This window comes from Alligator mississippiensis, chromosome 5, assembly GCF_030867095.1.
Source record: "Alligator mississippiensis isolate rAllMis1 chromosome 5, rAllMis1, whole genome shotgun sequence".
Taxonomy (NCBI): domain Eukaryota; kingdom Metazoa; phylum Chordata; order Crocodylia; family Alligatoridae; genus Alligator; species Alligator mississippiensis.
The window spans coordinates 55,970,585-55,988,237 of NC_081828.1; the positions used below are offsets into that span (position 1 = coordinate 55,970,585).

General features: G+C 39.6%; 1 protein-coding gene across 2 annotated transcripts in view; it reads left to right on the top strand.

Moving 5' to 3' along the window:
• The window catches only part of HMCN1 (hemicentin 1), a 354,179-nt gene that overhangs the window by 94,367 nt on the left and 242,159 nt on the right, over positions 1-17,653 (top strand). For both annotated transcript variants that reach the window (XM_006267576.4, XM_019500190.2), the window contains exons 5-9: positions 2,563-2,734; positions 5,242-5,348; positions 11,047-11,167; positions 11,741-12,004; positions 15,188-15,332. In XM_006267576.4, coding sequence (XP_006267638.2) covers positions 2,563-2,734; positions 5,242-5,348; positions 11,047-11,167; positions 11,741-12,004; positions 15,188-15,332 — 809 coding nt within the window. The remainder of the gene's footprint in view (positions 1-2,562; positions 2,735-5,241; positions 5,349-11,046; positions 11,168-11,740; positions 12,005-15,187; positions 15,333-17,653) is intronic.

Here is a 17,653-nt window from a genome sequence, read left to right on the forward strand (position 1 = left end):
GAGATAAAATATTTTAAAAGACTGTGAGCTACTGAGACAGTCAGGTGGTGATGGGTTACATAAGTACCTTAGCTATAGTTGTTTCTTGATTAAAATAAGCAGGAGATACAGAGGCATGTGAAAATTTAAACTTTTTCTTGTGTTAAAAAATGGCAATTTTGACTGAAAGTTCAGATTTGGGTGTTTGTTGTTTTGTTTTGATTGATACGGTCACTTTCCCCGTCTATGATTAATATACCTAAATTACAGCCCCGCCTGAGGATACAGTGTGTAGCTGTGGCATACTTGGAGATGAGTGCCCTGATTTATCCCAGAAATGCCCTTCAGCTTTTCATTGGGTGCATCTACATGAGATGCCATACTTGAAATTAGAGCAAATTACTGCACAGTAAGCGTCACCATCTACAACATGTGCAGACATATACTGGGTGTGTCTACACATGTGCCCGACTGTTCAGTTGTTACTACACAGTCATTTAATACTTGCTAAAGTGCTACTGTTACTGCACATTTATGGCGGCACACAGGTCATTTCTGATCCTATTGTGCAGTAGCAATGAGCTTTGAGTATTGGCACGAGTGTTGGCATCACAGCTCATGCCTGCCAGTGCTACAGCGATGTAGTGTCTCGTGTAGATGCGTTCACTGTGCAGTAATTTGCTCTAATCATGAGTAAATTTGCTACCTGTAAGTATAAATACAAGTAGCAAATTTACTTGTGATTACTTACTACACTGTATGGCATGCGTAGATGGATGACTGGGAGCAGTTTTGCTCCCAGTCAGCCAGGCAGCAGGGGGTGAGAGATCCTAAATTACTCTAAAGTAAACCTACCCATGGTAGGCATGTACATGTACCCTGCAACATTTGCATGCCCATTATCTCTTCCATCTAGTGCATGAGTGTTTGCTGGTCCATTGGGTACTACATGGCCTCTTTGTGAAACAAGGCCCCATTTCATCCTAAACAGATCTTCATAATAGGTACCTCTAGTCAGTGCCCATGTCAGATGCCTTGGTAAAGAAGCCAAGGGCTGAAGAGCCTCAGCTCCTCAAGGGATATTTGTTTTATGGTCCAGGGTGAATCAAAGGTAATTTTAAGACATTCTTTTACTCAATAGAATGACATGTTTTAGGACATGGTTAGATTAGCCAATTATGAATATAGATATCTACAACAATGCACAAATCTAAGCTTGTTCACTGAGTTTGTACATCTGTTTGCTAACTGGCAGTCTAACATTTTCCTTTTGTTATGATTACAAGAACGTATTTGTGTTCAAACGGGAAAGTAAATGAATAAATTTCCCAGCCTTTTATCCCACAGTTAATGAGGTTACACACCAGTAAAGGAGATTTATCTAGATTAAAGGAAACTTTAAGAGAATCCCTTGTATAAATACTGGTCCCAGTATTGCAAACACTTGCACATATGCTTAACTTTATGCGCACACAGGCAGTTGCACTGAAGTAATCAAAAGTGAGCTTCATCATTTGGTTTCAGAGGAATTTAAGGTCAATGAGACTACTTGCATGCAAAACTTTATTCTTATGTCTAATAACTTGCAGGTTTGCCTTTGTCTTTATGGAAGAGTTTTCTGGGCATAAGCATAATATGAATTTGAATTTATAGAGTTATATTGATATATTTCCCTAAAGGGAGAAAGAGTTGCTTCCCTAACATTCTGCACATCTCTTTCATAAATTCCCAAATTGAAACAAAAATTAGGTTCCTGTCTTCCTGACAAGGTTATTTCCCACTTAAAACCACATTAAAATCCCCTCTCCACTGTAGGGCATGCAAAACACTGTACATTGCAGTATGTCCTGCAAGTCAGCTAACCTTGGCTATTTTGAACAAAGGTGTAGGAGCTTTTTCCCCCAGAAAGCGTCTCTGGGAGAACACTATGTTGCGGGTGGACATGACATATCCTGTTGTTTCTAAGATTTGTTTTCAAAGTACTTTGTACCATTCATATTAATCAGCACAGCTGGATCATTAGACACTTAAAAAAATCCCCAAATCTTCAGAATGGGATAAATGTAATTTCGAAAGGGCTTTGTTACCTGCCAGCATAGGCAGAGGGAGACATTTTTTGAGGGGAGGGGCTTAGTGTGCGCACATGCACGCACCCCCCCCGGCAGGAAAGTCTGTGGGGGAGGGGTGGAGGGAGGAGGATGTGCCAGGGGGGAGGGAGTGGGGCTAGGGCTGGGGGTGGGGCTGGGGCTGGGACCTCACAGGGATTGGGAGGGAGTGAAGCTGAGCTGGGCCCAAGATTGGGGCCGGGGCCGGGGCCGGGGCCGGGGCTGGGGCCCACTGCTCCTGTCCTTTCCCCCCATGTCCAGGGTCATTGCCCAGTGTCGATGCCTCTGGCCCCAGCCCTGGCCCTGCACTGCCCAGGGCGGTGGGGGGGGTGGTCCCAGAGCTGGGGGCTGGAGCAAGGGCAGCCTCAGCTGATGGTGATGGGACCATTAATAAAAGCAAAATCTCCAGTTTGCGTTAACTGGTACCAGGAAAATTTTATAGGCTGTCTTGTAACATCAATGATGTTTTCTCCTTTAGGTGTTGAAGTGGGTAGAAGAAGCAGTGCAAGCCTCCAAAGTGCATCTTCTATCCACAGACCATTTGGATATGGCAGTGAACAATTGGCAAATCCCTTTCGATCCCAGTTTAAAAGAAGTTACGGTGTCATTGAGTGGACCTTCTCCAGTAATTGAAATTCGAGATCCATTAGGTGAGATATTCTTCCACATTTGGGGGGGGGGAGGGGGGAAAGCTCTCCTTTGCAAAAATCCCTAAGCAAAAAGACTGCATCCTGCTCCCATAGAGGTCAGTGAACTAAATATACTTTAGTTCCATGGCAATGGTTCTAGAATAACCAGATAATTGTTTATACTAGGAAAGCTTTACTGGTAAAGGAATGCTGATATACTTATTTGGCATCCTTTTGTCTATGGGAAATGGTGGATATTGCAGCCTATTATGTAGATGGTTTGTGGTGTCTCATGCAACTGAATAGTCCAATCCGAGATTTGCACGATCTGTGGCAGCGGTTACAAATGTATATATCATGGTTGGGTGGTTTGGGAGCTGCTTGCTTCCTACGGGCTCTTTTCTCTTCAAAGTGTTGGAGCAACAGCTTGAACAGAATATAGTATATCAGCAATATCTGATATACTATTTTTGCAAAACATTACTGATGGGGACACTGCTTTAATGGCAAAGCTGTGTTTTGTGCTAGTATAGTAAAACTGTCCCCCAAGAGCAAAAGAAGCTTTACTGGTCAGACTTCAGTTCTGCTGGTGTAACTGTGTCTATACTAGGGACTTAGGCAGAAAACTGTCAGCAGGTCAAGGATTGCATTTCGTCATGCTCCTGGCAGAAATTATGCTACCAAAAAACTAGTACTGAAATGATCTTAGCTAAAGTCAGTGGTATCACTCTGAAAGTCTACTGAGATGGCTTTGAGCAAAATTTAGCCCAGTGGTAAAATTCTTATTGACTCCAGTGAGAGCATCACTAAGTCAAAGAATCGTAATGCACCTATACATGTGCTCAAGAAGCTCTCAGGAGCCACTCAAATTAAAATGCCCATATCAGCTCACGTATTCAGTGTCCCATGTTTCAAAATGGCGGCAGAAGCACTTTAACTAAGACTTGTTTGACAAGAATTAGTTAAAGTGTCCCTGCCACCATTTTGAAATGAGCAGACACTGAATACATGAGATGCTGCAGCCCACAGTAGTGTTCTGATTAGAACACTCCAGGAGACTCAATTATTCAAGAACACATGGGAGCATGTGTAAAAGTTCCCATAGAGAAGTAAGGCTGGAAGGGACCTCCAGAGGCCTTCTGGTCCAACCCCCTGCCTGAGACAGGATCATCCCTATCCAAACCATCCCATGAAAACCATAATTTAAACTCTACATAAGATACCATCAACCCTTACACAGACCTAACAACCTAATCCCCCATAGGTAAAGCAGGGGAACCAGGGCAGCCAATGTCTTGCTTCTATGAAATGTCAATATATGTTCAAGAGGTCCCAGGAAGAGGGCCACGTCCCCTGTGACAGAGGAAGGCAAAAACCCCCACAGTCCGTACCAATCTGACCATGGGGCAAAATTCCTTTTTGACCCCAAATATGGTGATCCATCTGACCCTGAGCAGAAGGGAGGACCCTCTACCCAGAAACCACCAGCTTTGGTCCCAGCAGGCTTATTGACAGACTCTAGTCAAAGTCCCCAGTCTTGGCTGTAGACAACACCCAACTCCCTGATGAAGGCTTTAAAACACCTTCTTTGTACTGTTCTCAAACCTCATTTACCATTTTATGGGGAAAGAGCAAGAGTAAATATTAAAAAAATTAGTCAGTTTAATCACATTTTGAGTGATTGCTGTGGACTTAATAGCTAAGCATTCATAAATGTGCTGTGTGCATTTATGTTTTCAATTAACTTGCTTACATTTTAATTTGCCTGAAGGCTGCTAGATCAATAGTCCTGGAGACTGGAATATCCTGTGTTTATACCCAAAATATGCATAATTTTCCATACTTTTTTGTTTATGAACAAGCAGGAAAACAAGAAATTCTTATAACTCTAAAAATCTTACATCTCTAATCAAATTCTGATGTCTGTCATACTGATGTAAATCTCCATAATAATCCATTAACCTCACTAGAATTTACACAACAATATTCAAGATGAGTGTCTGTTTCAGTATTTCCTTTTCAAAAGGAAAAACTTCTCCAGGAAGCTTTAAAATATTTTTGAAGTATATTGGAAAAGGCTGATTTGAGAGTAAGGAACTCTTAAGCGTGCTTTTCTCACTGAAAATAAGAGTTTGTTAAAATGTTGATAATGGAGACTGGGATCTTTTGTCCTTGTTCCAAGATTGCATTCATAAGGGATGAGTCCTGTATCATGAAAAAGACCTATTTTAGTCATCTAGAGAAAGGGCTGAAAAAAATCTACATTGAGATTTTCAGAGATTTCAGATTTTAGATGATTATTTTGTGCTTTATCATGGTCATGAGACGTTATTAAAGTTTCCAAATGAGTGCGAAAGTTAAAATCACTCTGGTCATTTTCAGGACCCTGACCAAAAATTTCCAAAGTTCTGAGGTTTGCGAGTGTTAGGAATACCATAAAGGGTCCAGCTAATTTAATGATATATCAATTAATGATATATCAATATGTAGAAGATACTAAGAGAAATATGTGTTTAAATGTCTTTTAGGTAAACAGATGACAAAAGGATCTGGCTTGAATGAGTTGCTAAATATCCATAATTCTGCAAAGGTTGTAAATGTAAAAGATCCAGAACCTGGGATGTGGACAGTTAAGGTATTATTATATATTTAGTTATTTTTTTATAATGAAACTGTTTTATAAAATGTACATACATGGGACCATTCACAAGTTAAGTCACCTTTGACCATTGCTAGCTACATATACCTGAGAAGCTCTATCTGTAAATTATTGTCTCAGTGCATTATGTGTAATAACTTGTTCTGAATGCCGTATCATTAAACTTTGTCCAGGTGATAGGAAAATAAGTACAGGTGACCCTCGCCATTCATGGGGAATATGTTCTTGAGATCCCCGGGAATGCTGAAATCCGCGAATACGGCACTGCATTCATGAATGTCATAAACGTAGTGCCCCTGGTGGCTGGGAGAGGGGGCATGGCTGCACTGGTGACAGTGGGAGCCCAGCAGTGGTGACGAGAGCCTGGCAACGGCCAATGCAGAGCTCCCGAGGAGCTCCTGTAAGTGTATTTAAGATGAGGGTTTGGCATTCGTGAATATTTGAAACCGTGAATGCTGAACCCGTGAATAGTGAGGGTTTCCTGTATGTTGTTCTAGGTCAAATCCTGCCTGCTCACCATTCTCTCATAAGTAGGAGCAAAACATAGTGAACAGTGTGTTGTTTCTGTTGTGTGCTGGGAATACTCAGGCCAAAAAAAGCATGTGCAGGGAGCTGCCATGTGGTGGCCCTCTATATGTGGTGGGGTGAGGACAGCAAAGGCAGAGATCTATATTTTTAATGAACATGTATACAAATGCTCTTTGAACAGAGGAATAATGGGAATAATGGCTTGGTACTTTAAATCCTAAAACATGTGAGTAAATGTAGCTATGTGAGAAGTATCACTGTATGCACAGTTATAGCATTGGACCTTAAAGCATTTAGAAACGGAGAAAAAATAAGATCTGCTTGTTTAGCAGCACTTGCAGAATGGGAAATGGGTAGTAGGCAAATACAAGGCCCCATAGGGAGCACTAGGAAATTACTATAGGGCCTGGTCTCTTGGACCCTTATACTGGTTAAACTAAAAGTATGATTTGAAGCCAATAAATCACTACATCTAACCTAGTTGTGTAGACAGCTAAGCACATATATAGCTTGAGAAAAGATGTTAAAGTTAAGTTAGGATTAGTGAGCTAGCAAATTACAATAGTTAACTTATAATAGACCCAGGCTAATACTTTCAACCTCAATAAACCTGAATCAGCTAACTACAGAAAAGTGTCAACCTTTTACTATATTTGGGAGGCCCTAGGGGGATGAGAGGTGAGATGAGATGATTTTTTAAACTGAGACAGAATAAACTTGCAGATGAAATTTGATGATAACCCTAAGACTTTGTCTAGAAGAGGAAAATAGCATTTGACATTTTATTTTAAAATGTGTTAGTTAATACATTTTAATTGTTGAAACTTGTTATCACCTATTATAGGTCATATTTAAAAAACTGTAAAGATAGCATATAAAAACTCTAAAGATTGAGCTAGATGATGAGGATGTTAAATACTTAATAGATGTGTCAGCTAATAGATTAAAAAATAAATAAAACAAAAGAAACTACATTATTTTTCTTATTCCAGGCCCACATTGGCTTGTTAAATAATCTAAGACTAGTTTTACCCACAGAAATTGCTTTTCTCTAACTATATTGTTTTTTATATTGAATTAGGGCTTTTCTATCTTACATTATATCTCTAACTATGCCAGTACAGCCTTCATTTCCTTGTATGTAACTGTTGTATAATGATACCTTTATAGTGGTATAGTTTACCTTTCAAAATGAGCATAACTTATATGGTATATGAACTGTTATACCAATATAACTGTGTTCACATTGATATAACTATTTTTGGGTAAAATAATAATGTACCTAGCTGAAATTTTTATACCGGTTCAATTTTTAAGTGTAGATCTGACCAGGCCTTTATTAAATTGGTGCAATACCCATATGGATACTCTTAAACCTGGTTAAAAGCAGTATATTCTTTTTTTTTTATTCATTTGATAACAAGTAAATCAATGGAAGGCACTTTAAAATTGATTCAGAAATGGCCACCCAAGGGGGTTGTGTTTAACTGTCTAAATATATTTAGATACATTTAAATCAGGGCTATTTCTGTGTATAGACTGGTCCCAGTGTATAGACTGGTATGACCTTAAAACACATGCTGCAGTAATTTGAAACACCTTGCATCACATTGCTGCTACTCACCATCTTGCTGTCCCTCAGACTGCCAAGTAAGTGGGTATACTTTATATTTTATAAACAAAGACCTTGCAGCCCTGATGAAAGGTGTATGCAGTGTGAAGGCCATCACTAGCCTTCTCAGGAGGAACGGCATGAAGATAAATCCCATGGCTCCTGCATCTGGTATCAGTCAAGAGTAGTGTCTTATGCTGAAGGAAGTACACCCTACATATATCCAAGGGGGTAAAGCTGTCAAATGGAGCTGCCAGAGCAGCTTTGTTTTTCTGGACACTGAGGATGGATGTTGGCTCCGAGCCAACATTTTTGCAGGGGCCCCAGCATTTGTGCTGTCCTTCTTCACTGTAGCTTTCCCCCTTGAAACTGGTTTTAGAAGATGCAATCAGGCCCACAATAAAGCAGAGAAATCAATGTACAAAGCGGTTCACAGAAGTCTTCCAGTAAAGACTAAAGCTGAAGCCAGTGCTACAAACTTTGCTTTAAAGGTACTATTTAAGCAGGGTGGATTAGAAAAATATAATAATCTTTATTTACTAGGACACAATAAGCAGCTTTTCTGGGTGATTGTATCTAATTATTCTTTAAAGTTTTGCCCATGACAAGTTACAGGCAATTAACACAATTACAGACCTGTTGAGATAAAAAGGCTTGTCAGCCAGGCAGAGATTGAGGCAATCCCATTTGGGGAGGAGACAGCAGTGAGGTAGCCTTAAGTACTGTTTTGTTGGTACAAGGCAAGTATTGTGAATCAAAAAGGCTGTGGTTGCAGTTTTTTGTTGGAGGATGTTGCCGAAACTTCCCTGCTGATTAAGGTTAAATGATGTGAAACTAAAGAAGTAAAAAGAATAAGAACTCAGAAGAGGGACTTGCAATTATTGTGAAGAACAAAGCTTTTAAATGGCCATTATTATTATTCCCTTACAGCCTCCAAGCCAAACCCAGGTGGTTAGATGGAGTAGAGTACTAAAACATTCCAGAACAAATTCAAAATGTAATGAATGCATCTTTTGAAAGCTACTTTTAATACAAAATTGCATCTTAATAGTAACTTGCAAAAAATAGTGTGAATAGGAACAAACTACACAGCACAGGGTTCTCTATTATGATGCTTTATAAATTAATACATAAAATATATTCTTTCTCTGTATTCATTACTCACTTTATACTTACCGTTTTAGATGTGTTTTGTATAACTATATGCTTGCATGAAATTTTGATCTCGGAAGTAGTCCTACAGCCGTCTTTGCCTTGTTTTCTTTCCTCCTGTATTTAAAAGTATCCAATAAGAGAACAGAAAAAATATTATGCGACTATAGTAACCCTTCATAAACCATAAATAAATAAAGAGTATATAGACAAAGAAAGTAGTTTGAAAGTGATCTCAGGTTGAAATTTGCTGATGTGTGTTTGCACAACGCAGAGTAGAAAGAGACCCTACTGGTAATTATGGCCTTTAGGCACTACTGGTTGAAATGCTGGTTGTTAATAATAAAGACAAAATGCTATCAAACTATTCTAATAATAATTTCACAAGCACCCAAATCTCTAGATAGCTCACAAGCAGAAATAGTCTTCACTTATATTCTTTGCTCTGAGTAATACAACCAACTTTAATCCTTGGCCTATTTTTTGTATGCAGAGACTTTTTACAGAAGTCAATGTAAAATTGAAAAAGCCTTGCAAAAATTTTAACCATGCCATAAATTCCTTATACAGATGTATAAAACTAAGAAGAAAACTTTGTCACTGCATTTGTCCAATGACCTTTTAGCAACCAATTAACACTCGATAACAGGAATTATTTGGCACTTCGTTTAATATTTCTTTGTATACTTCGATATTGTCAACAGCTGGTTTATATCAAAAAGACTTTACATAGTGATTTTCTGGGGTGAAAGGCTAACTAACTGAAATAAATAGTGGCTGTTTCAGGAAGACAGATACCAATTTGTCATGGTGCCTGACTGGCTGATTCTCCTGGCAGCCAGTTTTGAAACACAACTGCCTCATCTAAAAATAGTTATAATCAGGTTTTTTTTACTTTGTCTAAGATTGTATATATTTCAAACCAAATTATGCTGTCCAAATTTATAAATCCAAATGAATTATCTGATTTAATAGAGAGTTTATATTAAAACCTTTATGTTGTCATTGCATCTTTTCCTGATCAAAAGGTGGAGCGTACTGTGCAGATTCAATTATAGTCTTAGCAGAGCCCCACCCCTTTCTCTCCCTTTCCATAATTTTTCTGTATTTCTGTGTGAAGTTGTTAATATATTTTTTCATTATTCAAATGTATAAGAGTTCTACAAGCAACAGAGCATTACAGGACTTGATTGCACACTTCCATACAGCAGGCTAACACCAAGAGTTGGGATGCTTTTGCAAGGAGCAGTCTTTTCTTTTAGGTGTGCAAATGATACTAGATAGCTTGAAAGGCTTGGTACAGATTTTGCACTTAATGAACTTTACGCATGCAGAAAGTACTTTACAGGCATAACAGAATAGATGTTCATGGCACATAAAGCACTTTAAACATGGTAGATCACCACGTTTTACTGTGCCAGGAACTGGCTGCTGCTGCTGGCTGCCAATGTCAAGAGGCTTTGGCAGGGGTGGCAGGGGGGAAGGAGCCCCTTCCCACCATGGGAACCCTGTTCAGCTCCCTGCAAAACCCTAGCTAGTAAGTTGTGTGTGTGTGGGGGGGGGTGGTCTTCCTTTGCACCAGCTGCTGCTGATAGTCACCAGCTGGTGGAGGGGCAGAGCTGGGGGATGCTGCTCCGACAGTCTCCTAGAAGGTATATGGGAGTGCCCCACTGCCTGCTTGCCTTGACCAGTGCAGGCAGGAACTGAGTCACCCCCCACCGAACAGCGCACATCTGTTCAGTTGGAATGTGCTCTAACTTGTAGCACTTTAAGTAAACTGCTATAACTTTCTGCTAGGGGCTTTTTGAACATCTGTACTTAGCCAAAGTGGCTAGGACATGAGGTTGAGATTGAGGCCACATGAGCCAAATGGCTTAAGGCCTCATGCTGCAGCTTTTCACAGAATATGGGAACTTCTCCAGGAATTGTTCCCACCAAGGTTCCAGGAGGATTCTGGCTGATTCAACCAGAATGCCTGGGTGGAGTCTAATGCTGGAGAAGACCACAACTGCTTGTTCACCTTGCAACAGAGGCTCTGGTTGAAAAAGCCAGAGCAGTTCTGACTCATACCTGCTGCTGTACATGCAAACTTGATACTCATTTAATTCATGGGCATGCAGTGCTTCTGGTGTCTTCATGTTTCATTATTAACATTTGAGATGCGTCTTTGTTTTGGAAGAAAACATACTTTTCACAGGAGCATTAAAATCATAAGGGCCCATTATCAACAATCAAGGCTTTATTAAGGGATCATATTATATTATTTATCATTTCTCACATGCCTTGCCTTCTTTTTTTAGTGATAGTTAAGCTTGAGTGAGCTTAGTGCCCATTTCACAGGGTTTTCTCTCTCCAACAATTTTCATTCAATATTTTTTTCAGACTTCCAGCAGCGGAAGGCACTCTGTTCGTATCACAGGTCTCAGTACTATTGATTTTCGAGCTGGTTTTTCCAGAAAGCCAACATTAGAGTTCAAAAATACATCCAGCAGACCAGTGCAAGGTTGGTTTGTGCCCCTTTCCATCACATATAATGGTTTTTGGAGGTAGCATGCTCAGACTATGGGAAAAAAATAGAACTTCATGCTATTCTTCTAATAAGCCTTCTGCTAAAGCTCAGACCATCATTGACTGGCTCTATACTCTGTCCTTGAACCCATGCATGTATGATATCAATCAGCTCTTGTGCCCCATGATACTGTGCTATCTTGGCATGACTAAGATATATTACAATTTATGACATATTTTAAAGTATACAATTGCTTAGAGCCCCAGCCTTTTCTTTTACCTTTTGGAGACTACACGATATTTAATTTCTTGTGGGTGGTGGAAGTTAATAAGGTGTCATAAACATCTGATGTAAATCAGTAATTTAAACCTTAAAGTACATTGTATTATCAAAGCTATGTTTTATAATTGTCAGTAAACATTTAAAGCAATTCTGTGAGTTTCATAACAGCTGATAAACAAAGCTTGAAGCAGAATTGTGCACATTTGAGATGACTAGAGATACATTCATATAAAGGGTTCAATCTTGTGTTTCATAAATACAACTGCATATGTCTATTTATCCTAGGGATACCCACCTATACGTTGCTGAATACCACAGGGATCTTCCTACCAGCCAGAGTGGACCGTCTTGAACTTCTCAGCATCACAGGGGATCTTCTTAAGACTGTCCCTGTGAAATATTATCCGGATAGAAAACCACATGGAATATGGAACATTACTGATTTCATTCCACCAAATGAAGCCTTTTTTGTTAAAATAACAGGTTATGACAAGGATGATTATCTCTTCCAGAGAGTTTCTAGTGTTTCATTTTCTAGTATTATTCCTGGTAAGATATTTTTTATGTTTAACCACATGAACATTTATTGTACTTGAGTTATTGGAAATTGATGACGTGTTTTACCTTATTTGCCCAATTACCAAAGGAAAGCATGGCTTATCCCTTTTTTCTTCCAATTTTGTGACTTGATACAATACAGTCAGGGCATCATACTGAAGGCAAGTAATCATATTATCTGCTAAGGGGACTTTTGTTCATAAATTGAACTTCTTGTTAAATGTTTATGTCATACAAAAAAGGTATGAAGGGAGAAATGAGATTGATATGCTGCTACTTCCAGTCATTGCTATTGAACCAGAACTAATAAGGAAGGGATATTTAGGGACAGATCTTGCTAAGTGCTGAGTACCTTCTGGGTACATCTACATGTGCCCTTTAATGCACAGTAGATTATTTTACTGTGCCTTAGAGCATCACATAAAAAACTGTGACATTATGATGATGCACAGTACCTCATCTTGAAGGTACTAAGTTTAATGTGCATTAGAAAAGGTGCATTAATGCACATGTAGACGCACCCTCTGATAGGCATTATCAGATCCCATTTGGATTAATCTGATCCCATTTGCATTAATAAAAGCCGAGAAAACTCAGGAGGTGTTTAGCTTATTTTTTCTTAATTGATTTTCCATTAATCTACCGGTAAAGGGTGCGTCTACACGTGCATATTAATGCAAAGCAATAAACTCCAGTGCTTATTGTGCTGGAGTTTATTTTTCCTAGGTCCCATGTTTATATATATGCATAGGACCACAGCATGTTGAGCCAAGTTGGAGCAGCCCTGGCTGGCAGGGAATCCAGGGGGTAAGCCTGCCAGCCCAGGGCTGCTCCAGCCTGGCTCAGTGTGCTGCAGAGGGGCTGGCTGGGGCATGAGGGTGCTACAGTGAGAGGCTAGCCGGCAGGCAACTCCTGCACTCAAGCACCCTCATGCCCCAGCCAGCCATGTCAGCATCTACATGTGCAGTGCTGGAGTACAAAACTCTGCACCAGGATAGTGCTTGTGTGTACAAGTACTACCCTGCTGCACAATTAATTAATTTGTTTCCTGTGGCCTAATAGGGCCGCACATGTAGATGGAAAACATTTACTGCAGAGCCAATTAGGTTACTCCACAGTAAATGTTTTGCGTAGATGCACCCAGAGTTAGCAAAACATCCTAGTGTAGACATACTCAATAGAACTGTGTCAAGATTAGAAATTCCATTGTCTTTAATATCCTGAAGCTATGTCTACCCTGAGGAATAAAGGCATGTTAAATTTCTCGTGTAGGCAAGATAGCTGTAGTTTTAATTGGTACTGGTTACCTTGTTGAGGTAAACCTTAAGGAGGAACATTTGGCTTCCTTTTGACTGGTAAAAGCTACTGCTTCGCTGAAGCAAAGGTGTAGTATCTAGTATAATTCTACTACTACTAGAATTGTACTAGTACTTTCACATGTAATGTCTTTCAAAAACAATTCAAGAGCTGCTTTTTTTCAGTGTTTTCCCTGTTTATCTACCTAGTTTCCTTTCTGTACTCTGCCTAAAAATTCTCTCATTTTACTTTCAGTTGCCTTGAGATTTTTTTTCCATATTGCTGCTACTGAGTCTTAGTTTTAACTATTGTACTTGCTCAAATATAAGGCAAGGTCCGCCCCCCCACCTCCCAATCAACATGAGTAAAAAAAGCCCTTGTCTTATATTCACATATGAAGTAGAGGGAGGAGCAGGTGCTTCTAGGGGTCTGACTCTGGCCTTGAGACCAGGTTGGGGCTAGGACTAGAAGCAGACCCACAGCAGCCTCTTGCTCCTCTCTCCCCCTCCCTACTTCCCCTCTGAAGCTTTTGTGCCCCCTGCCCACCCCCTACTGTCAAGCATAGCTCAGCTCCAGTTCAGGGTGTCTCTCCCAGGCACTGAGTACATGGAAACTCCTTCCCCTGCCCATCCAGTCAGCAGTGCTGACACTGCTGCATGGCCAGGCAAGGGCTGAGCTTCCACATGCTGTGCTGCAGGGTGGAGCAGCCCAAGCATTGTCTAACAGTAAGGGCTAGGGTGGGAGACAGGAAGAGGCAGAGATTGGGGAGAGCTTGTGGGGAAGAAGCAGAGGCTGGGGAAAAGAGGAAGAGACTGAAGGGGGTTTGGGAGAGGGTCAGGGACTGTGGGTGGCTGAGAATCGCGGGTGCAGGTGACAGTGGGGCAGAAGGCTGCAGGGGGTAGAAGTGGGTGTGGCAGAGGGCAAAGGGACAACCTGACCTCCCCCCACCACCACTGCTTTCCCTGCTATAGCAGGGGGATGGGGTAGAGAAAGGAAGAGGGGATATTCAAGACAATCCTCCAATACTTAGATTCTGTACCTGGAGAGTTATAACAAATGTATACATTTTCCATTTATAGAATGTTATTAAGGTGGGGCGGGGGGGTTGTCTTATATTCAGGGTTGTCTTATATTTGAGTAAATAGGGTAGTTTGAAAATTACCTAGATCATTTTACCAAGCTTAAATCTAACTAATACCTTCTAAAACTCAACGTAACTTTTGCTAATTTGGCAAAGTTTAAGTCTGTTTCCACTGAACTCTGTGGGAGATTTCTCTTTTCAAAAGGAGCAGAGTTAGATAGTGTGGTTATGACAATTTAAGTTTAATTCCACCATTTTTGCAGATGCTAAGAGAGAACTTGCTTCATCTTGATTGAGATTTAGAAGTTGTTGGATTGCATTAGAAAACATGATCTAATATCATACCTTTCAAATCTTAGACTAGACAAATCTGGGATGAAGCTAAGGCTTGATTTACATTACAAGGTTTTGCTGGCATAACTGTGCTGGCTAGGGATGTAAAGAGATTGCCCCTCCTAACCAGCATCACTCTGCTAGCAAATATCTCCATCTGCATTGAGCTATGGCTACTGAAGAGGGATTCTGCTAGTGGGCTTTCTGTCATATGTGGTGGTGTATAGTCAATCTGGCAAAAAACCCTTCTGCTGCCATATTTCATGCCTCCACTTGGAGGTTCTCCTGCCATAGTTGTACTGGCAGCGCTGCTCCACAACAGCCTCATAATACAGACAAGCTTTCATTGTCTTGGTAATCAGAACTTTAATGAAAAAAACATTAGCATATATATTAGTCACAGTGAATGGGGTGTAAATAAGCAGCAGTTAATAACCTATTTGTGAATATTTTTCTTTCTCTAGATGCCCCAAAAGTTGTTATGCCCTCCAAAACTCCAGGATACTACTTGCAGCCAGGTTCTCTTACGTGCCATGTGGAAAGTCTTATACCTTTTACTCAGCAGTTTAGCAGAAATGGAGTCAAACTAGGAATAGATCAGTTCTTCAAGTAAGTAGCCATTCCCAAACTAAAGTTTAGGCCTTTTTGAAAATCAAAAAAATATTTCATAGCAACTTTAGTATTGATTCTTGGGGGCTTCTGTTGTACGTCATTCATAGTGGTGAATGTTTATTTATGTAAGGAGGGTTTTGCAAAAGCATTGGCTTGCCCATATTCCCATGGAAGCCAGTGGGAACAAAGTTAAGCCAAAAGTGAGCACTTTAGAACTTTCTTCCTTTAACAAATTTAACACTATAACCATTTTTAATTATTATTTTTTGATCAGTGAAAGATTGACCAGAAATTAAGGCTGTATATTGTGACATTTTGGGGGTATATGTTTGTGGGGGGAGACAACAGAGGTTTTTTTTTCCTGTGTGTAAATAGGGAGATCACATAGTCCTACCAGAAATCTTGGCAAATGTATTAATTAGGGTTTTGTGCTGCTCTTACATTACCATGACACAGTTAAGAAAAAAAAAAAAAGGAAAAACATACAGAAGACATCTACTTCTATCATTTAAATTGCTGTGCTCTGAGGGCTAAATTGTGTGTTTCCTTGAAAAATTCCTCTGAAGAGGAAAGCTTACCCTGAATATATTGTAGGCTGTCCAACTTGCTAGTACCAAGGGGATAATACATTTTCTTTCTCTATAGAACAAGCTGGGAGCAAAGTTCTGTAGAAAGAACAAAAACAATCAATTAACCAACCAACTAACAGGCCTTTTGCAACTCCCTCCCTCACTGAAAAACAAGCGAACAAAAAAACCCAAAAACTCAACAGCTCCTATGCCTCCTTTAAAAAAAATGAACATTTGAAACCTAAGGAAAGTATTTACTAGAAAACAGTTAACAACCCCCTTCCCTGCCACCCCACTCATTCCTACTTAGACCTAGAGCACAGAGCATTGACAGATGAAGACAAATGAAAACAATGTTCTAACATTGTCTAGCAAGCATGCATGATTAATTGAATCTTCAAATGAATACATTCTTACTCCCCTCCCCATATGCTGTTGATGGTGTAAAAGTCTACAGTCTCCTTTTATGAGGTGCTACTTATATTTGGTCATTCTAGGTAGGTACTTCCCCAATTCTGTAAGTCTTTCCATATTTTAATTATCACATACTACATTCTTACTTTGTATTATTTTCATATCAAAGTACTCTGGTGGTCAGATTGCATTTTTCAGGATAAGGTTATGTAGCTGGTGAGTAGAACTGAATATTTTGTTGATTTAACAAAATATTCTTTAGGCCAAATGGTACTGACCTCATGCACAGTTTAGTGAGATCTTTTTGGCCTTGCTGTGATGCAGCTTTACTGTAACAAGGCTCCACATTGAACCTAGCCATCTTAAATTCTTCAGTAATCTTTTAAATAATTGTGCTATATTATTGCATTTTACCTAATTAGTTGTATTTATAGTTTGTGGTGACCTGGCTGGATATATTTATTATATGGATATTTAAATGCTTTGTTCATAACTGTAAACATTTGACTGATGACAAGAGTTTTCATTAGAAGTTGTATTCTGGCTCTAGTATCCTGGTTGGAAAGTGCCAGGAAGATTGAGTTAAAAATATGTGCAGTGGACACACACACACACACACACACACACACACACACACTCTCTCTCTCTCTCTCTCTCTCTCTCTCTCTCTCTCTCTCCTTTCATTCTGGGACTGCTTACATTCTTCATTTTACATTTCGGGAATATTGCTTGATTTGGGACATCTTTAAAATTGCAACAAACTTTTCAATACGCTCATTGATTCAAACTAATCTTCTCACTATATATACATAGTGTGCAATCTTGCTATGAGTCTCTTGGCAAATCACTTAATTTCTTTGTACAACAGTTTCAAGATTGTAAATGATGCTCATAATGTCTACACATCTGTGAGAAACACTGACATATAGCCAGAAATACATTTTCTTTGTAGGGCATGTGTAGTATCACAGTTATTAGTTAAGGAAGAATAGAGCGGAGAGAGACAAACCAGAACAATTGGAGAATTGGATTAAATATGCATTTAGAAGTCTGGATATTTGCCAAAATTACCACTTTGATCTGACACAGGAAGCTAAAAATGATAATTAGGCATCTCTTAGTTGTAAGTCAATGGGAATTGAGTATATAAGTGTCAGTTGTGACCTTGACAATTTTTCCTGTACAGTATAGAAAGAAATATGAAATAGGATTGACAAAGAACATGAAAACTGATATGGAAATATACAGCTTTGGCAACAAAGAATGCAACCTGTTTAGCAAAAGCTAGGTACATTATAGCCACTGATGTTCATGACTCAAGTAGTGAAATTTGAA